Source organism: Chrysemys picta, chromosome 16, assembly GCF_011386835.1.
Source record: "Chrysemys picta bellii isolate R12L10 chromosome 16, ASM1138683v2, whole genome shotgun sequence".
NCBI lineage: Eukaryota > Metazoa > Chordata > Testudines > Emydidae > Chrysemys > Chrysemys picta.
The window spans coordinates 28,840,760-28,868,541 of record NC_088806.1 but is presented as its reverse complement, the minus strand read 5'-3'; the positions used below and the strand labels follow the sequence as shown (position 1 = coordinate 28,868,541).

Here is a 27,782-nt window from a genome sequence, read left to right as displayed (position 1 = left end):
GTGTCCCTCTGCTTTAGTGCTGGATTGTCTTCTGAACTTAAACGCTTTGGATGTGTCATATCTAGCCGCCTCTTTGAAGACCTCAAGCGATGAGGAGCCTCCTTGACCTCTCTCTGCAAACTATTCCATTGCCTAAGTGACCTCCTAGTTAGAAACATTTCTTCTTTCCTAATGCTTAACTTAAAATTCTCCCTACTTCTGTTTTCAGGCTGCTCTGCTTCTAATTTATAGTCTCCTTTCACGGTTTTCATTAATGCCTCCCCCAACTTCAGTATTCTTAAAAGGCAGCTGGGAAGTTACTGTTAACTTTTAAGCATCGCAACACAGAGGTGGAGGAGTTTAGAGGTGGAAGGGGGTGTAATTTCAAACTATATTTTGCAGGCGCTATCTCTTTGCAGAAAGTCACCCCTCCACCAGCATGTAAGGAACCTCCTTTGATCATCATGTCCACACAGTCCCACTCACTGGGAGTGCTGTGCCGTGTGTGTGTGTGTGTGTGTGTGTGTGTGTGTGTGTGGGTCTCCTTTTCCCCCAGATATAAATTAATTTTAATTCACAGGCTTAATTACGGACATTAGGTACACTTGGAATGTGGGTGCGTTTCCCCTTTAACAAGCCATATGTTGTGAGCCAATGTACCCTTTACGGGTAAACAACCTCCCTGATTTTGTGGGTGCGTCCTTGAGCGTACGCAGTTCTGAGTGGGTTTTTTTTCCCCCTGCTTCCAAAAGGCAGCTCATCTCTAACACTCTTGCTGTTGAAGTTAGTCCAATTTTTCAATCGGGGGCCAATTAGTTTCACAAATGAGGGTCCTGTGGTGCCATCGAGGATTTGTTACGGGCCTGCGCACTGGCCTGGCTGCTTTGTCCTCCCTTCCACCCCTGCTGGATACCATTGTTCTCTCCCTCAGCGGGTGCTGCTTATTGCAGATTTATATGGGCAGGCGTCCTGCCGGCTCAGGGCCTCCACTCCACAGCTGGCTGTGGTACTTAAGGCCTCAGACCCAGTGACCTCTGACCCAATCCTGCTGTCATTTTGAAAGTTACAGACCAGAAGGCTGCATACCTCTCGGGATTTACTTTGTGCGACCCATTTTGTTTTGGGGTTTTTTTGGACACTTCGGAGAGTTTTGTCAGCAGCCCGATTGGCATCCCCTCCAGCCCCCCCGGGGAAAAAAGCAACGGAGAGGGTGAAACGGGCTTTGCTTACTGTTGGGTGGTAGAACGGTTGCGTCGCTTTGTGCGTGTTAATTCTTCGCTTCGTAAATTCTTCCCTCATCGGATTCAAAACGTAGCCTTTGCCTGCCTTGCCTACACTCCATCAAAGGCAGAATAACTGAGACTTTAATACACACAAACACACGAGCCACCTTGTAACTTGAGCTTGTGGCAGAGATCCAAAAAGGCACACTGTCATATCAGTCCTTTGTGCTGAAAATACTTACAATGTCCAAATGTTCCAAGAACGTTTCATTCATGCTTTTGTTTGTTTTTGTCTCTGCTTCCAAAGTCCTTTCTCTGGAACGTTTTTCCCCCCCTCCTCCCTTGAAGTGATTGACAAAATTAGTAAATCTATTCATGTTACTTTTATTGTACGAGTACCAATAAATCCCACATGTACTGGGGCACACACCTTAATGAGCTAGTGAGCTGACAAATTTGTTTACTGTAGCTGGAGGTGCTATATAATGAAATGCACTTGTGTCTGCTCACTGCAGAACAAATACAGGAGGCAGCAGTGGTGAGCTTGTCTTCCTTGGAACGTGCTGACGGAAGTTTGGCATATTCATTTGCATTTAGAGTTTTAAAATGTAATCATTCTGTTTGCACTTCGTTTAATCCATAATACAGGGAGCCTTTTTCTTGAGGATTCACTGGTCTCCTGACTGATGAATATGAGAGCATATCATACCTTCTCCTTGCCCAAGCTTACATTAAAGATTATACAGCTATAAGGTTCTTTGAAAACTTTTAATCTTAGAAAGAAAAGGCCATCTCTAACAACCCTGCATTAAGAAAGGAACTTTATACACATTTGGTAAGCTCTCCACATTAACATAGTGTGTGTTAGAGAGAGACTATTTGGTATTAATGCATGGCAGAAAATTACTGGAATCTGTTAGGGTCCTGCTGCAATTCTTTCGGAATGGCTGAAAAGGGGGAAAGGGCAGAATTCATCAAGGTTCTAAATCAGAAGTTAAGGGCAATATTGCCACATACAGATGGTAGGAAGGGGAACTGCATGTCCACAATCCTCCCTCGACTGCTTTTACATCCTCTTAAGATGCAGACAGAAACCTGTCTCCCTGCGCGTCAGCGTGCACCTGTATATCATATCCAGCCCATCCTTGAATGAAAGTGGTGACTGTTATTGATGAATGTGGTGATGACCTGTTATTTATGAGGACTGTATCCTATGAGCATGAATGCAGGCTCTCAGAGGGGACCATTTCGCTGACTAATAGGGGAACCAGCCCTACGGTAGAGAGTTTGGATAGGACACCAGCTATGATCGGAAGGTCAGAGTCATGTAACCACGATCTTACGATTATTTAGTGGTCTGCCGACACCTTCTGTGGCTCTCTAATGCCCGTGCTAACTGCTGTACTGTTACCAAAAAAGACACTGTATATTTAGAGGCTCTGCTCCTTTGATTAGGGAAACGCTTATAGCTCAAGATAATAAGAGCCTTCTGTTGGGAAAGGTGCTGCACCTGAAATCTTCTCCAGCTGTGTTCAGCTCTCTCGTGCTCTCTGTTATTTCCCTTAAAGATCGAATTGGTATGGAAACAGCACAGGTATAAACATAGTGATTTTGTTGTGATTCATGATCCAGAAAGTCACCTGGGTGCACTGAAATCTCCTCTGCCTTTTTGACGGCCCCCTGGCTTCACCTCAAACTAAACATCTTTCTTTTTTGATGTTAAGTATTTTCTGAGGGTGAATTTAGTGCCTTCCTCTGAGAATCTGAGGCTAGCATCACACAGAGCACAGGCAGGCACTGTTAGAGTCCCAGGTCTCTCTTGGGGCAGTGGGATACGGGGGGGTGGGCATTGTGACAAGCTCAATGGATAACAAGTAGGAAACCCTTCAAATTTCTCCCCCTGGAGATCAGAGGCGGGAGGCATGTTCCAGAAAGAGAGGTCCCCATGTCCTGAGGCCTGGCAATTCAGTGTGCACACATTCCCCTTCCCCTGTGCAAAATTACGTTTCATGTTGGGGAGTAATTGCCTAAATTTAACCCACAACAGTAAAGGATTTCTGAGTTAAGGTTTCCTTGTATAATGCAATAGGAAAAGCATTAAGAAAGTTATCACACGTACTCTAGGGAACAATGCTTTTGCAACCAAGGGGGACGCCAGATGACGTAACAAAAATTATAGACCGAAAAATACTTAGGATTTAAATATAAGGGGTGAAATCCTGACCCTATTATTTTCAATAGAAACTTTGCCATTGACTTCAGTGCAGCCAGGATTTCTCCCAGGGTGCTGAAAAACAACCACTAGTGGGAGACCCCTGAAATTTCTGAGTACAACCAAGGGAGTTGATAGTACAGTGCAAGGTAAAAAGTACAGCTTTAACCTGGGCATCCTTTAATTCCATGTATTTGCTGGGTGCTCAAGGGGGAAACTGAGGATAAACAAGCACCAAAATGTTAACAGCTAGATTTGTGTCCCTACCGTTCCTTCCACCTGTCATCCTGTAGTTTGATTTTTTTAAAATCCATTTGATTTAAGCATAATTTCCTTAAGTGAGCACAGGATGACTTCACTTTAATGAAATCACAACTTTCCACCAGTAATTAGCATTTCTGTTGCCTTCACTGCCATTCAAGTGGAGCTTAGAGACCTGTACAGTGCGCTCCTTCTCCTGTTGCCAGGGCCATTGATAAACGTGTATATTGTTGTTAGTGATAGAACTTGTAAGTTTTCACTTACTTCAGATATATTTTTTTTAAATAACTAACTGAACGCAGTGTCTGGTTAGAGCAAGGAACAGGAGATAGGGTTCCTGGATTCTGTTCCTGGCTGTGGGAGGGGGAGTGTTCCCTAGTGATTGGAGCAAAGGATTGGGATTCAGAACTCGCTATTTGTTTCCAGCATGGCCAGTTACTCATATCTTAACTGTGGTCATACGGGAACATCTGGGCCTCAGGTTTCCCCATTTGCAAAAGAAGTGTTCCTGCCACCCTCACAGAGGTGTGGCCTATTTAATGTTAGCAAAGTACTTTGCGATTGAAAGGTGCTAGAAATATGCATGGCGCAGTCTGATTTATCGTTAATATTATCCCAGTGTTACAAACCAGGACAGCTGTCTGGTATCTGTTTCACAATGCGTTAATCACTGCTGCCCTCATTCCTTGGCCAGCAGTTAGAGTTACTACCTACCCTGGTTTCCTAAGAGAGATTGGGGACCTGACTCTGACACCCACAGACAACCCTTAGCACTCGGGCAGGCTGCTCTCTGAACAGTCTGTCAAGGACAACCGCTCCTGTCCTCGTAATGGCGCATCCTGCTTAGTCTTTTCAGACACCCTGCTTTCTCGGACCTCCCCTGCCAGCAGCCTCCCTCAGCATGCAGAGCCAGCCCTGTCTGATGCCTGGCACGGAAACCTGCTGCTTTGTTACCGTCTCGATTGCCTCTACCCAGCCATCTGTACCAGCAATCGGAACAGATTTGCTGCTTTGGCCTAGGCATGCTCTAGTATATTGACCCACCCCGCAGGTTAACTTTTTAACAGGCAGCCGTGGTGGCTTTTTTGCCCGAGAAGGCTTGCCTGGCATTTCTTGCCTTGCCACAATATTCCTGCAGAGTTAATTTCTGGCACGTACAATAAGCAAAATGGGCTTTTTTATTTTTTAAGGGCAATGCACATTCAGTGGTTACCTTGCACATCTTGCTGCTGCTAATGAATTGCTAATACAATTTTCTAGATAAAATTATCTCCATAGTCCCCACATTTTAATGTGTCTCCAAAAAGGTAGCATTTATTGGCTTAATCTCCCAGCATAATACAATTTGCACTGACTCATGGGTTCTGAACAATCAGCTATGCATAAACTAAAAAAAATGTTTAATAACACAAAAGTCTTATTTTTATTGGCGGTGTGTAAATATCTGGGGGTTTTTTCTTCTGTTGTTGCAGCCAACTTTATAATTGTGTGTGGTTCATAGGATTAAGTTTCTGTTTGTATTTCTCTTAAGCATCCCAAGCAATAACGGGGATGTTATTCTATTACATTCAACCCTCTAGTGTCTAGGGCAGAGTTCCGAGCTACTCCCATTAGCAATGTCTCTAGGTCCCACTTACATCAGGGTTTAAGGGGGCAGAGATAGTGTATTGGGAGAACTTTCTGCTTAAATCTCACATAGATGTATAGGTCTAGTGTTTAAAGCATGATCGTCGTTTGAGAGGGAATGCAGAAAACTATTAAAAACAGCGACTTTGTAGTTAGGGGGAAAGGAGGCGTCTGACATGGCAGATTGCAGAGCCTGTAGTTACAGGACTGGGCTTTAGATGGAACTCTTTCTAGCTGTATCCGGTGCACCATAAAACACTTGAACTAGTTGCACCATTCCGCAAGCCTGCATTTGTTCTACATGATGTGTGGCCCAGTGGATGGAACAGGAGTCCTCGGTTCTACTTCTGACTCTCCTGCTGACATGTGACCATGGGCATGTCACTTGCCTGCTCTCCTCCATCTATAAAATGTGGACAATTACACTGGCCCACCCTGTGAAAATCACTTTGCAATGTAAAAAGTGCTATATACAACACTGTTTTCATTTATCATCCTGAGGATATGTTTCCATAAAAGGTTTCTGGTGAACTTTCCAAGACTTGTTACATCGGCTTAGGAGGAAAGAATCCGAGCTTGCCGTGGTGTCCTGATTTGGTCAAAATTTCCCCTCCACTTAACTGTACTGCCCCAACTGCCTTATAGGTAGCTGCGTTTCATCAGGCCACTATTCCTCCGTAGCACATGAAGCTCTTGTCGAATTCTTTAGGATGAAGGATTTTGTCATCATGTAAAGATTTTATTGTTATTAGTGTCAGATAAAGATGAACCAAAAGCACTTTTCTGTCTTGGTCCATGATCACCAATGAGGTACTTTCAGAATAGTTAAGTGCTTTTTATTTTTTTCCCCCAAAATTACTTTTTGTGCTCTATATTCTATATGCACATTACAAAGTTATTTTCTTCCAATTTAAACTGATTCAATTTGAAAGCCATCATATATACATTCATAACCTTTATTTTTTAATTTGCTTCTCAGCCAGTTTAATCAGGTCGGGGGTACTGTGATAATACATTCTTGATACTGCATTTGATAGCTATCTTATAGTTGCTACGCTGTGCAGGTTGGTATCTGCTTAGATATGAAGGGGTTGGCGTCGCCCTTTGTTTTTGGCCATACTGCTCTAGGAATAGAATGGAAATGTTGCCATGTATTGTTCTGCAACCCAGCAAAGGAAAATTCTTGCCATTTGCTTTACTATGTGTTACAAGTTTCCCGTACCCAGTACAACTGTAGATGTCAAGTTTCCACTGAGTATGTGTCGGGGAAATAAAAATAGAGTGAGTTTCAAATCGACCTTTTATTTGTTCTACATTTTTATTGGGGATTGGTAGCGATGGGGTTTCCATTTGAGAGTACTAAACCGACACCCCAGTTTTCTGTTAATCCACTCGAGCCGTTTCATCTGCTCCTCCTGAATCGGAGAGTTGTTATAGGGAAATAAACGGAGACGGCTTTGGCTGTCGAGGGGTTACGCGCCAACGTGCAATATGACTGGCAAGCACTTCAGGAAGCATTGACCTGACGCGATCAGTGCCAGTGACTCCTCTTTGGTTGTGCCGAAGTGCTTGTGAGTTGATGCTCTCGCTAGTCTGTTTCAGTAGCTCGCTCAGGTCTGTCCGTTCCTTTGACCGTTTCCTTGGGTTGAATGGTGCTGCGTTCGAGAGCATGTTGCCTTGACAGGACAATCGCAAGTAAGAAAGAGTGGCCCAGATTCTTCAGAGCAGTGGGCCATCTAGCCCGGCATCCTGTCCGCAGAAATGGCAACGTGTCAGAGGATCTGCTGCAAAGGTTGCTGACGAGAATGTCTCCCTTTCTCCCCAGGTACTGACATGGCTGTCTTCTGCCTGCTGTGCGGGAAGCGGTTCCAGACGCAGACTGCCCTGCAGCAGCACATGGAAGTGCATGCGGGAGTGCGTAGCTACATCTGCAGCGAGTGCAACCGCACCTTCCCCAGCCATACCGCCCTCAAGCGGCACCTGCGCTCACATACAGGTAAACTCTGACCATGATTAGCTGCCACTGGGACGCTCCATGAGCTGGCTGCCTGCCCTTGCGAGGGAATAGGGAGCGGGGCTTAATGCAAGCCCTGGGCCTCAAGACAGGGAGCCCTGCGTTCATGAGCCATTGCATAGGGATCTGTGGAACAGCCCCAGTAGGACCCATCTAGTGCATCACCTCGGACACTACAGGATTGTTCCCTACACTGCATCCCCAGTTCGTTGTCTAGTGTAGACCTACGTGTGTCCAGCGGGGAGGCTTCTGTCACTTCCCTTGGTGGGCCTAATAACTCTCTTTAGCATCAACTTTCCCAGTTTCCTCCCTGAGGTAAATTAGTGTAATGGCTGGGCAGTCATTATTCTAGGATGGTGCCTGAGGATCTCAGTTAGGAATTAGGATCCTGTCATGCTAGACCCTGTGCAAATATTTATTAAATGACAATCCCTGCCCCAAAGATCTGTGGACCGGGTCTACACTTAAAGATTAGATTGATCAAGCTACGTTGCTCAGGGCTGTGAAAAATGTTGCGTCCTCGTTTGACCTAGTTAGATGCAGCTAGGGCAATGGAATAATTCTTCTGTCAACCTAGCTACCGCCTCTGAGCGATGGATTAACTACACCGATGGGAAACCTCCTCCTGTCAGCGTAGGATGCGTCTAGGCTACAGCGGCACAACCACAGCACTGTCGCTGAACCACTGTAGCCTGGACATACTGAAAGTTACAGTCAGTGGTGCAAATAAAATCCATGTCTTACCAGAGGCAGGCGGGCACCAGCTAAAGGGGCACATGTGACTCCTCACCGCCCCAGCCCAGGGCCCCCATGCTCTCCCTTTCCCCTCCCCACATCCATCCCATGTTACCTGGGGCAGGAGGGCTATGCCAGGGTCAGGACTGGGGGGCCGAGGCTAGGGGCGGGGGTACAGCCGCCGGAGGAGCAGCCAGTGTTCTGCTTCTTTTCCCCGCTGCTGCCCCTCCCAGTGGGGAAAGGAACAAAACTCCCAGCCCTGCCCCACAGCCCTCTTCTCCGGTGGGGCTGCTGCTGTGTCATTCCAGTACACTGTACCGGCTATAGCTTGCTGGTATGACGTACCGGAGCCTACCGGCCTACCTGCACTGCTGGAGAGGATGCAAGAAACAAATTGGGGGAGGAGGAAGGAGTGGTAGGGCGAGACACCAGCAAAACAATCCTAACTGCATACACCATGCGTGGGGCATGGCTCTCACCCTAAGTACAGTCTCCTAGTAGTGGATACGACCCTTCCAAGACTTGATGGGTTCGGCTCATGACTGGGAAAAGGAAACTCTAATGAAGGATTCCTAGTGGAGATTTAGTGATAAAGAGAAGTGGGGGAGGGTTCTGGGGTTGGGTTTTCTTTTTGATCTTCTTTAAATATAAATTAAAGGCAATGTCATTCCTCAGTAGAACTCATCTGGGCTTTTTAAGTGGTGTGCAGTAAGTTTGTTATCCTGTGTAACATGGCATGTGACCTTATTAGTGGGGGTGTGAATGTACCTCATCGGCTTAAAGCACTAGATGCACATAATCGGCCTGGTACCCTGCCTTAATGGGATTATAGTGACCTCTGCTATGTGTACGTGGTATTTAAACTGCACCGGGAAATGTTCCAGTCAAGTTCTGTTTGCTTAGAAGAGCAGTGGGGCAGTCAAACCACTGACATGGGTGGGCTGTGTGGTGGATTCAGACAGAGTCTTTGAGACCCAAACGTGGGAAACGGATGCCTGTTCGAACTCTAGAAGATAATGCCATTGCTTCTGTTTCTACCTTTTATAAGGCACTTGAAGCAGCTTGCTGAACTCCACTAGGCAAATCCTTCTACCTACAGCTAGTAAAAATGGGATATAAAACAGGTGAGCAGCAGCCCCTGTCTTTGAACCCTCTATAGATACTTCCAGGTTTCAAATCAGAGTGCTCACATCCGAGCATCCACTGTTCCCGCTAAGCCTACCTAAAGGCCCTTGAGCACCTAGAACAGGTGTTTGGGCCCCTGAATCCCAACATGTGCACCCTAAATTTGAAAACTCGCTGCTTGGATGCGAGACTTGTAATGTCGAGGAAAGTAATTTTTAAAGCCTACAATTCTACAAATGAAAAGTGACCTTTCTTTAAGGAGGGGATACATACTTATCCATAGCCTTCAAAGTAGAGTGAAAAGGCTGAGATTCTCAAATCCCAGCTTGAGACACTGTAAAGGGGGCTGTTTTTCAGACCGTGTTGAGCCACCCAGCCTCTGAAAATCAGGCCTCTTTATGGTGTGTCCAATCAAGCATCCAAAATCACTAATCACTCTGGAAAACCTTTGGCCCAAACATATAGGGTCTTCCATGGAAGTTCTTCTGCGTATGGGCAATTTGAGGATATTGTTCAGTTTCCTCTTTAGTCCTTAGCCTTTTCCAGGATGACACACTCTGGCTGTTGGGCAAATACAGGGCCATCTGCTTGGTTGGGTGGGCTGGGCCTGCTGTGCTCAACTGGAATCGCATGGGCCTATCGGGCCTGTGCCTTAATCCAGCCCTGTTTATCAACCTTAATTTAAGGGAGGCGGAGTGTGAGAATTAACTCTCATACATTTTTTCGAGACCCGTGGATGAGACGGGCTAAGGTGATGGAAAGCTGCTGTTGTAATTCTTTTATCCTTCTCATCTTAATTTAGCATAGGTGCCTCTAAACTGCCCCTCCGTTCCCATTAGTAGCCATCGCTGTGGTTAAGAGTTCACTTGAGATTTGATTACTGCGACTTTTCCCAACAGTAAAAGTCTGCTGCAGAAGCGCCTCACCCCTTCCAAGCAAGCAGCATATATACACCAGGTAGTTTGCACCAGACTTTTGACAAGAACACATTTAAAGATGACACCTGCCCACTGTGGCGGTTGTTGTCCCCTTGTGGAAAAACTGAACACAATGTCATAGATGTCTCTTTAAACAGCGCAGCATTCCCCAAGGTGTACATCAAAAGCTCCTTTTCAAATAAGTTCTTAGCGCTTGCGTAAGACCTTTCCTCGGAACACCTCGAAGCACTTCCCAGATCTGGGTCAAGTGTTACTACACCCATTTTACATCTAGGGAAACTGGGGCACAGAGAAATGAATTCACTTTACCCCAGGCCACAGAGCAAGTTATTAACATAGTCTGGTATAAATCCAAAGCGTCCTGACTCCCAGTCCCTCATGGACAACACTGCCTCCAATTTATTGGAGTAGTTTGCTGTACCATAAACCATTTGTGTGCAAATATGGAACAGGTGGTGGTTGATTATTGCTCATGGCTTGGCTTGTTCTCTTGCAAGAGATTAACTACATGGTGTAAAAGGGAAGAGGGTTTTCTCTAAGCTATGATCTTTCCTGTCACTCGTGCCCCAGTGAGGATCAAAGTACTAACCCTCACCCGCCCTATGAATGTGTAAAAAATACGGTCATGAATCACAGGAGAACAGTGACTTATGTTTGGGCTCACTAATTATCTGGACTTTACTGCTCTATATGGTATAGTGGCTGATGTGTAGTTTGCAGGCTTGTTACGAATCATAGGGATTGAAATGACATTGTCTGGGAACAGGGGCATTGTTTGCAGATATGTGGGGGAAATGTTTTCTTCCCATCATTTTCCAGGTAAAATAATTTTCTTCCTTGCTTGATCTGTTTGCAGTTTAATTTCTGGGTGTGGTGGCAGGTGAGTTTGGCGTCTAGATTTCCCTTTCCCTCCTCGCTACTGATCTAGGGTCAGATGCATTTGTTGCTTTAGCCAGGGGGTGTTCCTCTCTCCACTGGAAAATGAAATTTCCTGGTGCCAGCAGGGGGTGAGTTTTAGTGGGATTTCACACACCTCTCCCCAGGGTGGCCAGCCTCAGGCCAGTGCGAATTGTGGTTCAGCGTTTTCATTCAGGCACTGTTGAGAGAGAGGATGGTCTCCTTAATGTGCCCAGCCGGGTGTGTTTTCACAGTGGAAACTGTGCCATTGGGAGTGGAGAGCACTCGGGGCAGCTCAGGATGGAGAGGCTCCGGACACAACCCTTCTGCTTAGCTAAGTTTTAGAGTTGGGGAAGGTCAGCAAAGTATGTTCAGAAATCAGAAAATACAAAATCTGGGTGTGCAAATGCAGGGACGAATCCTGCGAGGTGCTGGGCACCGACCACTCCCTTGAGATCAGTGGGAGATGTGGCTGGTCAGCCCCTCTTGGGATTAATTTAACCAGGGTAATTGCACGATGGTCCCCTGCTCAGGATAGTTCCCTGAAGGGCTCATGTTTCCCTTCCAGCAGTGAGATGCCTGTGGGGTTTGGAGCCACAAGAGCGAGCAGGTTGGTGGGAGTGGTGCGTGATACGCCGTTCACAATGAGGCTGCCCACAAACAGGGAAGTTTCCATTTCCACCTATTTTAATTGTCACCCTCCTGACAGGAAGAAACTAACAGAGGAAATGCCAGTCAGTGCCTAGGAAAGCGTCTCTAGGCAGCTATGTCCAATCCAGTGCAGGCAGCTACCTTGCAAGCACGTCTCAGGACCTCCGCCTCCTGCCGCCAGTGCAATGGGTCCGTCATCTGAACTAGGCTGTGACACCAAATCCTGGCAGACGGGTGCTGCTGGTGTATGGGGTGATGAGGGCTCGCCTCAGAATATACCGTTTCCCACAGCCCAGAGAGGCTGACCCGAAGGTGGAGTAGCTAGTCTGTTCCCTTTGGGCTCTCATTCGGGAAAAGCTTACTCAAATCACAGTCCTTTGAGCCTGTTCATTTAATCTGGGCCATTAACTTGGGCATCCTGTTAATGTGTAACCCTCCTGGCACCAGAGCTTCCCAGAGCAGCAGACAGAGACCCTACCTGAGTTGGGGATAAAGTTCATGAGACCCATTGCCTTGGGGAGACTCAAATATCCACATGGACAATATCCTATCCAAATTCTCCACCTTCACTTTGCTCATAGCTGATTCCCAGACCCACAGATGAGCCTGGCCGAACCCTGGGTTGGCCCGTCAGGCTTGATGATGTGAATATGAGAAAAACAAGAACTACCTGTACCCCAAATCCTTGTCACAACCCACTCTCCACCAGGTGGAAGGAAAGAGCTCTCCCCATGGCAAGTCTAGCAGAACCCAGCCCCACAGTCAGCCTGAAAACTGTTGGCCCCTGCAAAATTCCAGGCCTTGCTCATAGCAAAGTCAACACCGTTATGGGCCCGAGGAGGAGGAGAAACGCTGTGCGGCAGCAACGGCTCCCTGACTACTCCATCGATCCTCTGGATATGCCTATGCTACAATAAAACACCGCGGCTGGCCTGTGTCCGCTGACTTGGGCTGTGGGGCTATAAAATTGCAGTATAGGTGTTCGGGCTCCAGCCAGACCCTCCCCCGCCCTCGCAGAGTCTCCTTGGTGACCTTTTGGCTTTTGTTTAGGACAAATTAAGGATGCAAGGAAATCTCATTTGGTTCTTCCTGATTTTTATAGTGCCCAGGGATGCACATTCACTTTGGGAAAGAGACACTAGCTGTAAAGACCTCTCTGAAGATGATCTCTTTTACCAGTAGGAAAGCTTGGCATAAGGTTTTTGGTCACATTTTAAATTGAGTATGTTAATAAAGGATGGTGAATCGATGATATAAGCATGTTAGACATTAGTATAGCCTAGAGATGTTATAAGCATATTAGTAGAATGGGTTTAGATGGTTATAAGACGTGGGTATAGCAAACAATCTGCTGACTTGCTGGACTTTCACTATCTATAATTGATTATCCATTGATTAAAACATCTATTAATCATGCGTTAACCTCTTATATGCTTAAATTGTACTTCTAATGTAAAATGTGGCCACTTTTTCTAAATATGAGTGTGTTCACGCACGTTTTTAAAGGTTAAAAAAGATCAAGCAACAGCATTCCAATCTTACTTTATCCCTAGCACCCAAAACATTGAGTGCTGGGGAAAATCCATGCATTGGTTTGGAACCTCCATGAGATGCATAGACGGCTGTGCCACAGTGAATATTAGGAATGTGGGGTTCCGACTCTAAATTAAAGAAAACCAAATAGAGACAACCCTTACTATATCTAGCAGCATCTCTGCGGTGTCCCATTCAGGGAGACCTACTTTTTCAGTGCATAATCCTGTATTGAGATGGGAAAATAGGGCTAGATGATGGAGGAGGAGTGGTGGGTTTTTTGGTTAACACTCAGGATTGGGACTTGGGAGATCTGCATTCTGTTACCAGTTCCTCTGCAGGCTCCCCATGTGATTATATGCAAGTGATCTAATCCCTGGGTGCCTCAGTTCCCTACCTGTAAAATGGAGATAATTAACACACTCTCTCTCCTATCCTTTGTCTAAGGTACTTAGAATGTCAATTCTTTGGGCGCAGGAACTCTTACAATGCGTATGTACAGCACCTACTCAATGGGTTGCAATCTTGGTGTTGAATGCTTGTGTAATAATGATGCAGGAGGTCTTTTACCTGTAGCCTCTGTTACATCTCTTATTAGGAACTCTTTTTACAATATTTTCCAGATACAGTGTGAATTATGTCAGTGTCTTTTGCCATTGGTGTCTTTTGCTGTTTTCCTTCCTTTTCCTCATCTCTTTTGAACATCAGGAAGCCCAACTTCTTTCCCTTTTAAAAATGTCCCTATAATCTCCCTTCATCACTCCAGCTAGAAAAGGTGAAGGCAAGATCCTTAGCTGGTGCCGATCAGCATAATTCCATCAACTTCAACAGCACAATGCCAATTTCGCCAGCTGAGTGTCTGGCCCGGAGGTTTTTTGTCTTTGAATCAGACCTCTTATTTACTAAAGATGAGCAAAAAATAAATTATTTAATGCTTGAATTGCCATAAGCCTGGTGCACACTCTTGTGTATGTGTTCTCTTTTTCTCTCTCTCTCTCTCTCTCTCTCTCTCGTATGTATATATACACACACACACACATACACACACACACACACACACACACACAGTGCCTCGCCTCATTAATATTCCGTTGTTCCTAGCCCGTTTGCCACCATTGCTGCATGTTTAGTATCAGCAGCTGTGTTTGGTAGTGCAGGCCAGCAGAGTCCTTGGCATTGATGGATCCCTGATTTACACGGCTGATCATATAATAAACTCTCAGCTGTGTAGAAAAGGCATTTTATGGCCCTGCGATTGGTTGTTCAGTAGACTAACAAATACACCAGGTAACGATATAAAACCAGGGTCACAGGTGCAGAAGGCTGGCCAGTGGGGGCTCTAATTAGTCCCGTTTGTCCTGCACTTAATGTCAAGCTCATTAAGGGGCCCTACAAAGTTAATCAACATGCCACAAATTGGATTTTTTGAGTTCTGCTGCCAGTTCTGCGCACGCTGCAAGGCCGTGGGTCTGATCAACTCCCTGTGTCAGGATTACAGGCCAGGTGCTGTGCATTTCCCTTTTCCTTTTATTTGGTCTGATTCTCAAGATTCCATATTTAAACTCCTTTAACATGTGATCGAGTTGATAATGAAATTCACTAAGATCCTGTCAAACTCGCTCCTGAGTTTAACACTTCATTTAAAGTACCAGGGCGCTCTAAAGAAACAGCTGGGGGAGGGGAAAAACTCTACTCAGGCCAGTGGCTGGGTCTTAATGTGAATTATTCACCTGGTTTCCATTCATACATTTTTCTAAAAAATTAATTTAACAAATGCACATTCTGGAAGTCCTCCTACAGGGGCCTGGCCAGCACGCCGGCATCTTTTGTTTTTGAGCAAGGTGCTGAATGGAATACTGAAACAGTAATTCTGAAATGTAAATAGCCCCCATACTGCCCACTTCCGTCACAGAAAACTTGTGGGTCAGATGCTCAGCTGGTGTAAATCTGCAAATGATGTCTGTTTTCCACCAACTGAGGTTCTGGCTGCATGTTTTCAGAGCTGAGCCCCATCTTTATACATGGATTTTTTTAAACCTCAAAATTCACCATTGTTTCACCATTCTCCCCCCTTCAAAAAGAATCTATATTACTAGATAGATTCATACATGGAACCTATCGCCATAGTACCAGCACATCTAGAGATGGTGATCATAGTTAAACATATTGATTCTGTGTTCGAAATTCAGGAATTGTCAGAGCTTCAGTTGATGGACTGACTTTGATAGAACCAGGTTCATTGACACCAGTGAGGGCTCTGGCCCTGCATAGAACAAAGAATAAATGCAGCTTGACGTCAGTGGAGCTACCCCGATTTATACCAGATTGGGCTCAGCTTTTGTGTACAAATGAACGTTTAAAAAGCATCCAAAGAGGGAAACCCTCTCCCTTCTTTCAAACCGCCATTCACGCCTCAAACCACTCTCGTGAGCTGTGTGTACGTAGTGGTTTTTAAGGATCAAATGCATTTAAACCTTGTGAGCTCTCTGCTCGTCTCCTGCAATGGGAAAATAATGTGAAATATCAGAGTTATTATACACAATGCTTTAAAAAACCATTTAGTGCTGCCTGAAAGATTTGGAAACGCTAATGTAAAATCAGAATTTATGTGAGGAAGGTCTTCATTTGGGAGGGGTGGATTTTGTTGGAGGGTCTAAAGAGAAAAGAGAGTGAAATATCATTTTAAAGAGGAAGTGAAAGCACAGGCATCTGAGTATATAACTAGAAGGACAATTTATGCCCAAGCACGAGTGCAGTTTGACATGGGGATAATGAAAAAACGTAGGTCATTGTGGATGACTTAAGCCTTCAGCAGCTGAAGAAAATGTATGAAATGCGAGGAACATTACACGCTTGGCAGCTCTGCACATCTGCAGTAGGACAAGTGAAATACAGTTGGCCATTCTTTACCATAAACTGTGGTTGTAGGATATGCAGCACAGAGAAATTGTAATTACAGTGACAAGACAAATCAGTGATATTTAAATATTCATGAACAAAGTCTTGGGCAATCAATCTATCTTTATTGTCCTTGCCTTCACTTCTGTAATAAATAAGTAGCTAGAGCCCTCACCTTTCATTCAAATAATTCCGAGTTTGGTGCTACACTGAAGTACATTTATCAGCCACCCAATCTGGAATATTTAAACACCTCTCTGGCTCCCAAAGTTTTTGGCCCGGGGTGGCATCGCATTTGTCTGGCGAGCGAGACGGAAATGGCTTGTGATTGCTCCCCAATGTAAGTATGGGTATGATCCTCTCTTTGGCAGACAAATGAGCCCACAAACCCCTCCGCTGCAGGGGAGCGGTGGGACTTCAGTCACACCTCTCCGTTGCTGGAATTCTCATGCCTCAGTGAGGCTTGTTGAGGTGAGGCGGGCTGTCTCCCCAATTTGCTTCCCCTCTCTGCTAATGGGGCACAATGCCTGAGGAAGCAGCCGTGTGACTGAGAGCCTTTACCTTCTCTGCCATGGCGCTATTCCCCGCAGCCAGTCAGAAGCCGCTCGCTCTGTGAAGCTTTTCCCCCCCTGCTGCACTGAGATGGTGAAGCAGGTTGCCTCGTTAGCACCTCTCCAACCCAATCAGCGAGGTCGAGGGTCTCCTGTGTGCAGCGGGGCAGCAGGTCCTTCCCACCCTGCTGAACTGCGGGAAGGATGGCCGTCATTCTGTCATTCCCGTTTGACAGGCCATTTCTGGGGGGCCAGGGATGAGAGGAACCGACATGGGGACGGGAGGGGAAGAGTTAGGGCATGGTTTGATTAGAGGAAGACTGCTGTACTGGACAGTCCTTTGGTCTGCTCCCTGAACTGGTCCTCCTCTGCCCCCTAAATCCACAGTACCTGTAAAGAATCAGTCAGCCAGAGCAGGGGCAGTAAATAACTAGTAAATCATTACAAACAAGTGGGAGTCGTCATATCCTTCCCATTGTTAGCCTAAGTAACAGCCAGATCTTATCATTACTCTCCTCCTCCCCTCCCCCCCCTTGGCAAGAACGGTCTCTCCCTGCTGTGTTTGTGCAGCGCCCGGCACTGTGGGGTCCTGGGACCTTAGGGTGGTGGTGGTGGTATTATTTCTATTATTGTAGGGTTTAGGAGCCATCGTCATGGACCAGGACTCCAGGAGCTAGGCGCTAGACAAACAGAACAAAAAGAGAGTCTAAATGAATGCCAAATAACAATAACGTACAGCAGGAGATGGCGTTGAAGTTTCATTAGGTGGCCTCTTATCCTGAGTATCTCCATCTGGGTGTTGAGCTTAGAAAAGAATGTGTGTAACCCCACTGCTCCGGATAAATTGCAGCTTGGATGCTTACTCTCCCTGCATTTCCAGCTGGATGGAGGATTCTTCTTCACTTCTAGTCCGAAGGTGCTGTGCAGCATTGCTGTACATTGCTAGGCATCTATTGCGTTGCACCCCAGAGCCAGCTGCATGTCATGGGGGTGTGAAGTGACCACTGTCTATTCCTCCCCCTTGACCTTCTTTGGTGATGGCGGGGGGGAATTAAGACCTCGCAGATGGCTTTTCGAGAGGTGGGGGCAGCACAGAGAGGGTTGTGCTGGTACAGGCTGCGGGGTCTGCGTAGTGCTGTACCATGTTCCCCACTGCATCTAATCCCGTGCTCGTGTCGTTCCAGGTGACCACCCCTACGAGTGTGAATTCTGTGGCAGCTGCTTCCGGGATGAGAGCACATTGAAGGGCCACAAGCGTATCCACACTGGAGAGAAACCGTACGAGTGCAACGGCTGCGGCAAGAAATTCAGCCTCAAGCACCAGCTGGAGACCCACTACAGGGTGCACACAGGTACCGTCCCGCTGCCCCGCGTCTGCAGCTGCCTTAGCAGCACGTGAGTGAGCCGCTCCTGCAGCCGCGCCACCGTGGACTGTGATCCCCTTAGACTTCACAAGCTAAACAGGGCTGGGCTGGTTCAGTGTCAGAGTGAGGGGTTCGCAAGGGAGCATTCTTCCCTTGAGCTGGTATCGAACTGCTGCCCACATGTGGTGGGATGGGATGTCACGCTGCTGAAAGCACCCAGCTTTCAAACCAGTTATTTAACCACGGTTTTCTGCCCAAGATTCGGGGCATTAATTCCTGTGTCCTCAGCAAGTTCTATGCTGGTAATTGCACTGTTTCCCTAAGCTCCTCCTGCAGTTTCTGTCGAATACAGTATCTTTACTTCCTGCCGTGCCATGTGCGTTGTTAAACAGCTGCTGGGCCCCAGCCCAGGACAGGATGATGTGATGCCTGGATCTAGTTTTAAGTATCAATTCAGGATCCTTTGAGATAAAAGGTGATGTGGAAAGAACTACATCTTGCTTGGGCATTTGACAGCTGCGGGGTGTGACAGCAGTATAAAGTTGGGAAAAATGAAAATACGCTTGAGACTTTCCACTTTACTTTTACTTCATGGCTGCCTCTCCCATCTCCATCCCCCCGCGCCCTGAGCCACTGCCCCTTTTCAAAATGAATCCTGCCCCTTTGCCAGCCAAACGAAAGCTCTGCAAGGCGCCTGCAGGCGTCATGGGCAGGCTGGGAAGGAATAGGCCAGAGTCCTTGTCATACTGAAACGATTAGGGCCGATTAGTAACAATTACCCTCCTCTCTCTCTGGAGAGATAATAAAGAGAGCTAAGCAGTGCTGCTCCCTCTTCCTGCTTTTACTAGATGCAGGAGCTGACCTGGTCAAATGGTGCCGTCAAATGGTGCCCACCTACCATCTGCCTTCTGCGCGGCAGGCTCAGAAAGAGTTGAAGAGGGAGCGCGGACCTTTCCTCCATCATTGCAGTGTGTGGTGACTGTGGCTGGACAGCTACTCCACTCACAACTCTTCCTGCTTTCGCCAGCTCTTGCCTGAAGGATCCTGGCAGGACGTTTGGGGTCGTTTATCGCAATAAAGGAGAGACCCCCATCTTCAGCAGAGCCCAGCCTCACTTCCATTCCTACACGGGGATGTGGCTCTCCTGCCACATAGGGCAGTGATAGGTGTTAGGAGTGGCTAAACCAAGGTCCCTATTACGAGATCTAATGATAGCTGCAAGTGGGGCCGAAGTACCCAGCCATTCTTTGATGCATGTCACACCTAATCCCAGTGTTCAGGTTCCCTGTGTAACTCATTGCTACCTTGTCGTTTCGGGGCAGCTGCAAGTCTGGGAGGCACTAGAGAGTTTTCTCCTTTGTGTTTTCATCCCGCATTATGGTCATATTCGTCCGTTAAATACTTCGCTATTTCCCACATCCAAAGCTGCCTGAGTCCTGGGCGCTTGCTGTAGAAAGGCTAGTGCTGCAATTCCTTAGGAATCCAGGCTTGTTGCTGGGGATAATGAATCACTGCATGCGTCAGCATGTAACTATTGTAAATAGTGGATCAATATTTAGATCACTTTTGCTGTTCATTACTTCGTTATTCGCTGTGTCTGTGCACAGAGCAAGTATCAATATCAGAAAGGCCAGGCAGTTAATTACTGCATTGAAACAAGTCCCTGAAATCTCAGCTCCAGCCTCATATGTTATCAAAATGATTCAAAGGCTTCTGCTGAGATTCGATAACCCAAAACTATGGGCAACTCAACTGGAGCAGAGATCAGGGACCCAGCTTCTGGGTAGTATGGGAAACATAGCAGTTACCAGACTCAATCAGACCCAAGTCCATCTAACCAGCATCCTGTCCCCAACAGTGTCCGGCTCCAGCTACTTGAGAGGAAGGTGCAAGAAATACTGCAGTGATGGGATAACGTGCCCCTGGGGGAAGTTTTCGCCTGACCCCTGTTAGTCAGAGTTGGGCTCATGCCCTGAAGCAGGCAGGGGGGTTTAGCTCTCCCAAAACTTTTGCTGTCGTTTTTTTTTTTTTTTAACCTTTCACTGTTGTAACTCTGCATAGTCTCAATTTTTTTTCATGTAAAGGCCCAATCTTTTTTTGATCCTGCTAAACATGATATCTTGTGGCAATGGATTCCCCAGGCTAATAGTGCCCTGGGTCATAATGCCCACCACACTCAGGTTGGTTTAAAAATATTCAGTGGAGACCGCTACAAAATATATAACAACTTGAGGTTATATAGAATTTTTCACCCATAGATCTCAAAGTGCTTCGCAAAGGAGATGGGCATCATTATCCCCACTACACAGAAGGGGGACTGAGGCATGGAGAAGGGAAAGTCATGTAGCAAACCAGTGGAAGAGCTGGGACTAAAACCCTGCTCTCTTGAGTCTCGAATCCAGTGTCCTGTCCTCTAGGCAACAGCCTCTAATGCCCTGTTATGCCTGAAAATCATCTTACCTTTCCTTCCTTCCCCACATCCCTAGGCCATAATGAGGAAGGATGGCCCAGCATTTAGGGCACTGGCCTGAAATGTGGGAGACCCAGGTTTGATTCTCTGCTTTACAGCAGACTCCCTATGTGACCTGGGGCAAGTTATTTAACCTCTTTGTGCTTCAGCTCTCTGGCTGCACAATGGGTCGCCACCTCACAGGGGCACGGTGAGGATAAACCCCTTGAAGACCGCGAGGCACCCAGATACTGCAGGGCTGGACAGCTGCGTAAGTGCCACAGACATGTCAGCGTGGTTGCCGCCTCACCCTTCTTTTGTCTCTCTCCCCCTGTTGCCCCTGCAGGTGAAAAGCCTTTTGAATGCAAGCTGTGTCACCAGAGGTCCCGAGATTACTCTGCCATGATCAAACATCTCAGGACCCACAACGGCGCTTCCCCCTACCAGTGCACTATCTGCCTGGAATACTGCCCCAGCCTGTCTGCCATGCAGAAACACATGAAGGGCCACAAGCCAGAGGAGATCCCCACTGACTGGAGGATAGAGAAGACCTATCTCTACCTTTGCTATGTTTAAGGGACATGGAGGGGGAAGATTTTAAGTCATGAAGGACTGGGCAAAAAAATGCATCATCCATGGCCTTTTATTCTGTTATTGTTTACTAAAGGGATTCTCGGTTTTTGTTTCTGGCTCGTGAGGTGTTTGTGTGGGGGAGGGGGAATAATTCCCTTTTTAATTTGGCGGGTTCTCTGTGCAGTCGATGAGAAAACTCATCCGAATCGAGCCATAGCCAAATATCTGCTCATGTTTTGTGACGACGCACGTCAAGGGCTTTGGAAAGAGCAGGTGAAATGTCGCTGGGTGGGAGGGGAAGGGGCAGTCCCAGCGCAAGCTTTGGGGTCTGAGATTTTTGGGTTTGAATTTTTTTGTCCCGTTTTTGCCACATTTGCTTAATTTACTCAGGCCTCATCTACATTTAAAAATGAGGGCAGCCTACCTACCCTCAGTCATCCGCTTTATTCAGCTGCCCTCTCGTGCAACCTCACCAGTAGGTGGCAGTGTAACGCCTATTGTTAAAATCCCCTTCAGAGGTTTTCCCCCAAAATTAGATCGAACATCCCTGTTTTTGGGGTACCCAGAAATACCAGGGCAGATGATGCGCAGCATGACAGGCTGTATGCTCTGGAGGTTTGTTGGTCGTGCTAATAATGTGGCAGGTCACATTGCAGTCAAGATTTCCCCAAGTAACTAGTGAGTTGGGGAGCCTGGCATTTTTTTGCCTGCCCGACTTGAGACGCCCTGAATTTCAGAACATGCTGATCACCCTCGTCGGTGACTCCAACCGGGCAGCCGGAATCACTAGTCAGTCTGGCAGAGCTTGGCGTAAGTAAAGGCACAACCGGAATTTTCCTCAGGAGGGGGCCCAGGGAGACGACCCCTTCGGAGCCGGCATCGGCCCCAGGTGGAGAAGACGGTGGGCTGTAGGTGCCCGTGGGCGCAGCATGGCTCAGCTTGGTGTGTGGCTCTCAGAGAACAGAGCCAGCAACAGGCAAGTTTGTGGGGCTGCAGCCAGGGGAGGAAGTTGTGGGATGTGCCACGCCTGGGCACCAATGCCAGGGCAGGGCACATCACAGGCAGCACAGGGCGGGAAGGTACCATGCAGCCCCGTGGGCATCCAGTGCCCCCATTCCCCGTGAAAAGCCCTGGCATCAAGGCTGCAGCCCCCTTCTTCCCTCCCTGCTCGGGAAATGCCGGGGCCTCCCCTCCCAGCCAGCAGCACCAGGACTCTGGCCGGGGTTCTCCCGTTGGGCACCCCACCCATTACCTCCTGGGTGCGTGGCAAGTCCCTGGCCGCTGGGCCACCCTGAACTGCTGTCTGGAGCATGGGTGGCCGTAGCTGGGTCTCTCCTCAGATCTGACCAAGGGAAGGCTGTCCCCCGGCCCATGTTGCACCTGCTTGGGCATAAGTAAAATTAACCTGAACTTTGCTTCAGTTTCCCCCCCGCCCCACTGCCCCTGGGCTGCTGTGTTTCAGATGGCAGATAGTTTCCTGAAAACGTTTTCAGATTTTATTAATAAAATGTGAAAACAAACGGTTTTGGAGAAAATGAATTTGAATAAAAATTCAATTTGAAGGAAACGATTAAAATAAATTTGACGATGGAAACTAAGTGAGCTTCAGATTGCTTGCATGCCTCTTAGTGCAGGGTGTCAGGAGCATGCTGGCGACTTAGACTAGGATAGTAATTCTCCTGCTGCACAGGACAGGTAGGGTGACTTCTCAACCTAGTATGGAGCATGCCTTCCGAGTGCCCCCCTCAATCAGACTCCTCAGTTAGCAAAGTTCTTGTTACGTTACCACTTGGAACGATCAGAAACTGACCGCTGTTGAACCTCTCGTTCGTGCACAGAAAGTTGCCCTGGATGTTTTGATCAATGTCACTGCTCCTCTTATGGCCAAGTCCGTTGGTGCTGGTGGTTGTCCCGCTATAATAAAAGCTACTTGGGTATTTTGGGCCAAAGCCAGTCTGTTCAAGAGCTTAGAACTTGGCTGCAAAAATTGCCTCTAGGCTGTAACCCTCTCTCCTGACCAAAGACCTTTCTATGCATTTTTTTTTTTGAGGGGAGGGAATTAGAACCAGATCAAAAGGGCAAAAACTTCCAGCCTGTTTGTCAAATCCCAGTGGTTGGACAAGTGTGTCTTCAGATGAGGGAGTCACAGTTCAAGATGCTCTTAAACTGCCCCCTGGTGCCTGGGTATTGCCAGGGGTCTGAAGGAATGATGGGTGAGCTCGTATTCCCTCCTCCTGCAGACACATGCAATATATCCCCCTGGCTTGCAATGCGTTACAGTGACTCAGGCTGGTTAAATGCTAACCTGTCCGTTTGGCCTAAATTTGTCAGAGATTTGAGGATTGGGGAGTAATTCACAAGTTCAGGTGACGGATTTTGTATGTATCCTGCTGCTCAGTAGCTCACTTTTGTGTCTCCGCTTATGCTACGCCTTGCAATTCAACAGTGCTCTTCTTTTTTAAAGTAAGAGTCCTTTAGAAACCATCCCATCTGGCTGCAAGAGCTTTGCTCTGAATGGGGAGATGCGTTTGGTTTTGGGTTTGTTTTCCATGTTTCATAACAGAAACATACCAATTAATTTTTTTGCTCAGCCCTCTGTCCAGGAAGCTATGAAGGAGTGAATGGTAAAAGACGGCTTTTCTTTGTGTTTGGCTTTGGGGGGTTTCGTTTTTGTTTTAATTTTGAATATTTCTGTTTAGCACATTTTACTTGAAATTACCTCGGTTTTTTGTGACCTCATGAGCTTTTATTGCTGGGTTGGAGGTTTTTGTTTTGTTAAATGGATGGGTTGTTTAAAAGGCCATGCCGCAGATCGGTGACATGCGGTGTAAGAATCGCATGCTCGGTGAGTGCAAAAGTGCCACAACAGCCGCAAAAGTAATTTTACGGTGGTTTTTGTGCATTATCATTACCAAAATTGGTATTTTTTTAACGGCCTGCCTTGACAGAGCTGGGGTCGTTGATTCTGAAAGCTACCTCTTATGTTTGGTTTTTGTTTTTATTTTGCAGTTATGAAAGCACATTTTGCAATATTTGTGTTCGCTTTGTGATGTCATTTCAATTTTCATCTCATGCTTTACTTGCAATTGTATATTATTTTGTAACTTAGCTGCATTTATATTAAACAAAAAAAAGTTAGGGAAGCGTTTTGTAGATGGAAGTAAAGGGAAAAAAATGAGGGGTGTTATACTGCTGTGCCCACCCTACCCCCAACCTTGTCTCAACTGTCAGGAAAAATTTGAAGGCCTTAAAACTGGGGGAAATAACTTCATGTGACAGTGGAGCAGGGTAACTTACCGTTTAGTGAAGATTTAGTGCTTTGAAAAGGAAAGAGTTAAACTTGAATATGTGACTAGAACAGTAGAGTCTTGTTTATAATGTGAAAAATGTGAGTATAAAATCACTTAGGGCAGAACTTGGATAAATAAATATGCACTAACGCATCAATTTTGCGTTAGCCAGCGATGGCCATGAGATAATCTCCGTCTCAAAACTAAACCTGATGTCAAAAATGTTTAAGGTATTCCACAAAATGAACCCATTCTTCACATCCACCCCGTCCCCCATTCACCAAGCTGAAAGGGTTGAACTGATATTTACAAAGTGTAATATTTTTGTAATATTTGTTAGTCCCTGTGTCAGTTTCCACAGGACCTTGCCCTTCCTTTTGTAATGTGAACAGGAATTGTGTGTGCGTGCGTATGCGTGTGTGTATGCTTTTTGTGCGTGTGGTTGTGTATTAAATCATGCAGTATTGTTGTAATCCAGTGTTGCAGCTTTGGATGGTACTAAATCAAAATATTGCAACTTCAAAATCACATGCAGGAAATGTATGCAAACATGCATGTCAAATGCAGATTTCCTACATCTGCTAACAGAGGCTTGAGGTAGAGTGGGGAACAGGTAGTACTGTAGGTATTGATGATTTAACAATAATTTCTGTTTATAGTTTGGAGTTACATTACTCCTTGGCAATCATCAGTTGTATTTACTGTTAACTGCAGAGAAGCAAATTCTTCCTCAACCCGCCAATCTAAAAAATATTATTTGCTGTTGAATGTTAGAGTATATGTGAAGGCAGTTCAGATGCGTCAGGGGCAGAGCACAAACACATACAGAAGTAGACAGGGTGACAGACTTCACATGGAGCTCAGGCAAACATGAACAGGTCTGGAATTTAGGGTGAATCTAGCTACGTTCTCCCTCCTTCCATTAGAGAGCACAATCTTACGGGGCGGGCAGGGGGAACAGGGGAAAATATTGTGTGGAGTTTTATCTTCAGAGCAGCATCACTTCTTTGCTCCGTTGGCCAGGTCAGTAATTTCCGTTTTAGATAGTCAGTTACCATTTTGAACACCGCTTATCACAGTATATAGTACTCTTTGTGAATTAGAATTGCAACTGCCTTAAACAGTTCTTTCAAAACTTCTCCAAATGCAAAGCAGAAAACTGGCTATATGCGCACACCTTACTCTGTTCATATCATCCATTTTGAACTTATACCTGGCTGTGTCTGGTGATGTTTTGGGAATAAAATTAGTGTTGTCTCTCAATTTACACCATGAAGATCCTTTTTATGCATTACATATACAATACATATATATTAAAGCATACACGCAGGTAGGTGCGTGCGTGCGAGCACACACACACACACACATAGGATTGATAATATCTTTGCTGTTTTGTGTTGGGAATGGGAAGCAGAACAGATGCTGATTTAGTACAATCCAGGTTGTAACTCTGGAGAATGGCTTGTTTAATCTTTGTGCCTGAAAACAGTTTTTCACATTTAAAAGAAAAAAAAATTGCTGCGATTTCTCACAAGTATATGGTACCTTTTTGCAGTAAATTGGTACTGCTGGCTGGGGGGATGTCATGGTACAATGGAGCAAACAACTAATTTTCCAACACAATTTATTTTCCATTGGAAGACCCTCTCTTCCTCCTCGCCCCCACTCTCCCCCCCCCCCCCCAGGTGTTGGCACATTTTGGCTGCACCACCTGGCACTGTGCAAACTGAAGTTTGTTTCCTACCAGACCCCAAAATTTCAAAATCAGGGATGTTTTAAATTTAAAGACCAGAACTTTTGTTGAGTAAAAACTCATCAGACAAAATGAGAACACTTGATTACTTTTCACTCCACTTACATCTCATTGGTCTCCCCTTGTCCGTCCCCGCCCCATCCTCCTCATTGGGACATCTGCTTCTGTGGGTGTCATTCCAAGACTGCTTTAACCCATAGGACAGAAAAGAGGGTTGACCAAAAAAAGGCAGCAAATTCACCTCCAACACACAGCTTTGAAATATCATTCCAATGAATGTGGCTGATGAGAAGTCTCTGGTCCCATGACATCCTTCCGCACTGAGTACCAACCTTTTGGTGTGCATCATAGTATTTGTTTCACATAGTGTTATGTATGCATGATCTTTTAAGGCTAAGAAGCCATGGTAAAGCTCCATGACATCTATCCATATATATATATAATTATATATATGTATATTATAGCACTGAGGACCAACTGCCCTGCTGGACCAAGCAAACGAAGGCTTGTTTTCATTGCTTGTCTTTTATGTCGTGACAGCACAAGTGCCAGTCTGATCGCTCTGTATTAAAAATAGTGTTTTTAATTAATTGATGTTATAGTTCTGTCTACCTCAGCACCTCCTGTTAGCCTAATTTTAGAAGGTGCCCAATTTTTGTTTGTTTGTTTTTTTCAGATTATTGGTTACTATTTTTTGTACAAATCTTCTGTTTGTTTTCTCGTTCTGTTCATTTCTTTTGCAGCACTGCTTGCGAGTCCGTTCTCTAGCCACAGATGCAGTTAGCTAAAAATTTAAAAAGGAAAAAAAAAATTTCCCAAATTGTGATGTCTCCTAGTTGCAGCTCTCCGCATCTGCCTTCGTTCTGTGTAGATTCAGATGCATTTCTTTGTAAAACTTCAGTGTTTCTGACAGAGGAAAAGAAAAAAAAGAAAAAAAAAGAATTTACTGCTGCAGGTTTTTTTTCTCTCCATGTGTCACTAAGTGAAGTTCGTGCCTTCTATAGCAAAGAGAATATTTTTTACATCCTACTAACAGTAGATTTTTTTGTAGTGAACATTTTTTGTATTTTTATTTATAAGTCTCATAAGAAAAATAGCAATGTTCAGTTGTATACCTTGAATCTGCAGTTAGAAAAAAAATAATAAAGTTAATTCAGTCGTCTCTGCCTGCCGCCTCCTCCTTCTATTCTTTGCTCAGATGTTTCTCTCGCCAGGAAAAGGAGAAATCCATCGAGTGAGCTAAAACCTTACCTGATCCCCGTTGAACAGGACTGAAATAAGGGGACTGGATTGGAAGGCTGATGCTATTTCCATACTAATGGCCTTCACCTTTCAGAGAGCACTGGAGAGATTTTTGCTTTTTTTTTTATACCAGCAGATGTCAGCCTCAAACAGAGCTGAAGTTGGCAGCTGGACTACTGCTGGCTCCCATTTTAACAGGCTCTGTGGCTTCTAAAATAAACAAGGATGGTTTGCAGTTCCCCTTCTTGTCTCTGGTGGTTTGGGGGTGAGGGACTGCCTTGAAATAGCTGTGAGATAATGTGACTGACCTCAACCGCTCTTCCCTGACACAAGTGTTTCCGACATAATAATCACCATGAATCATTTCAAGACAGCTCAATTAGAGAAATAATACTTAGATCTCATCACCAATATGCTCTCTGCACTGCCATGCGCATGGCCACTTCATATTTCTTCCTCCCATTTCAT

At 45.9% G+C, this 27,782-nt stretch overlaps 1 protein-coding gene across 1 annotated transcript in view; it reads left to right on the top strand.

Moving 5' to 3' along the window:
• ZBTB16 (zinc finger and BTB domain containing 16) overlaps positions 1–27,238 on the top strand; it is a 177,132-nt gene extending 149,894 nt beyond the window's left edge. The window contains 3 exon segments of the mRNA XM_065570665.1: positions 7,127–7,297; positions 17,828–17,995; positions 20,803–27,238. Coding sequence (XP_065426737.1) covers positions 7,127–7,297; positions 17,828–17,995; positions 20,803–21,032 — 569 coding nt within the window. The 3' untranslated portion in view covers positions 21,033–27,238.
• Positions 27,239–27,782: the final 544 nt, after the last annotated feature.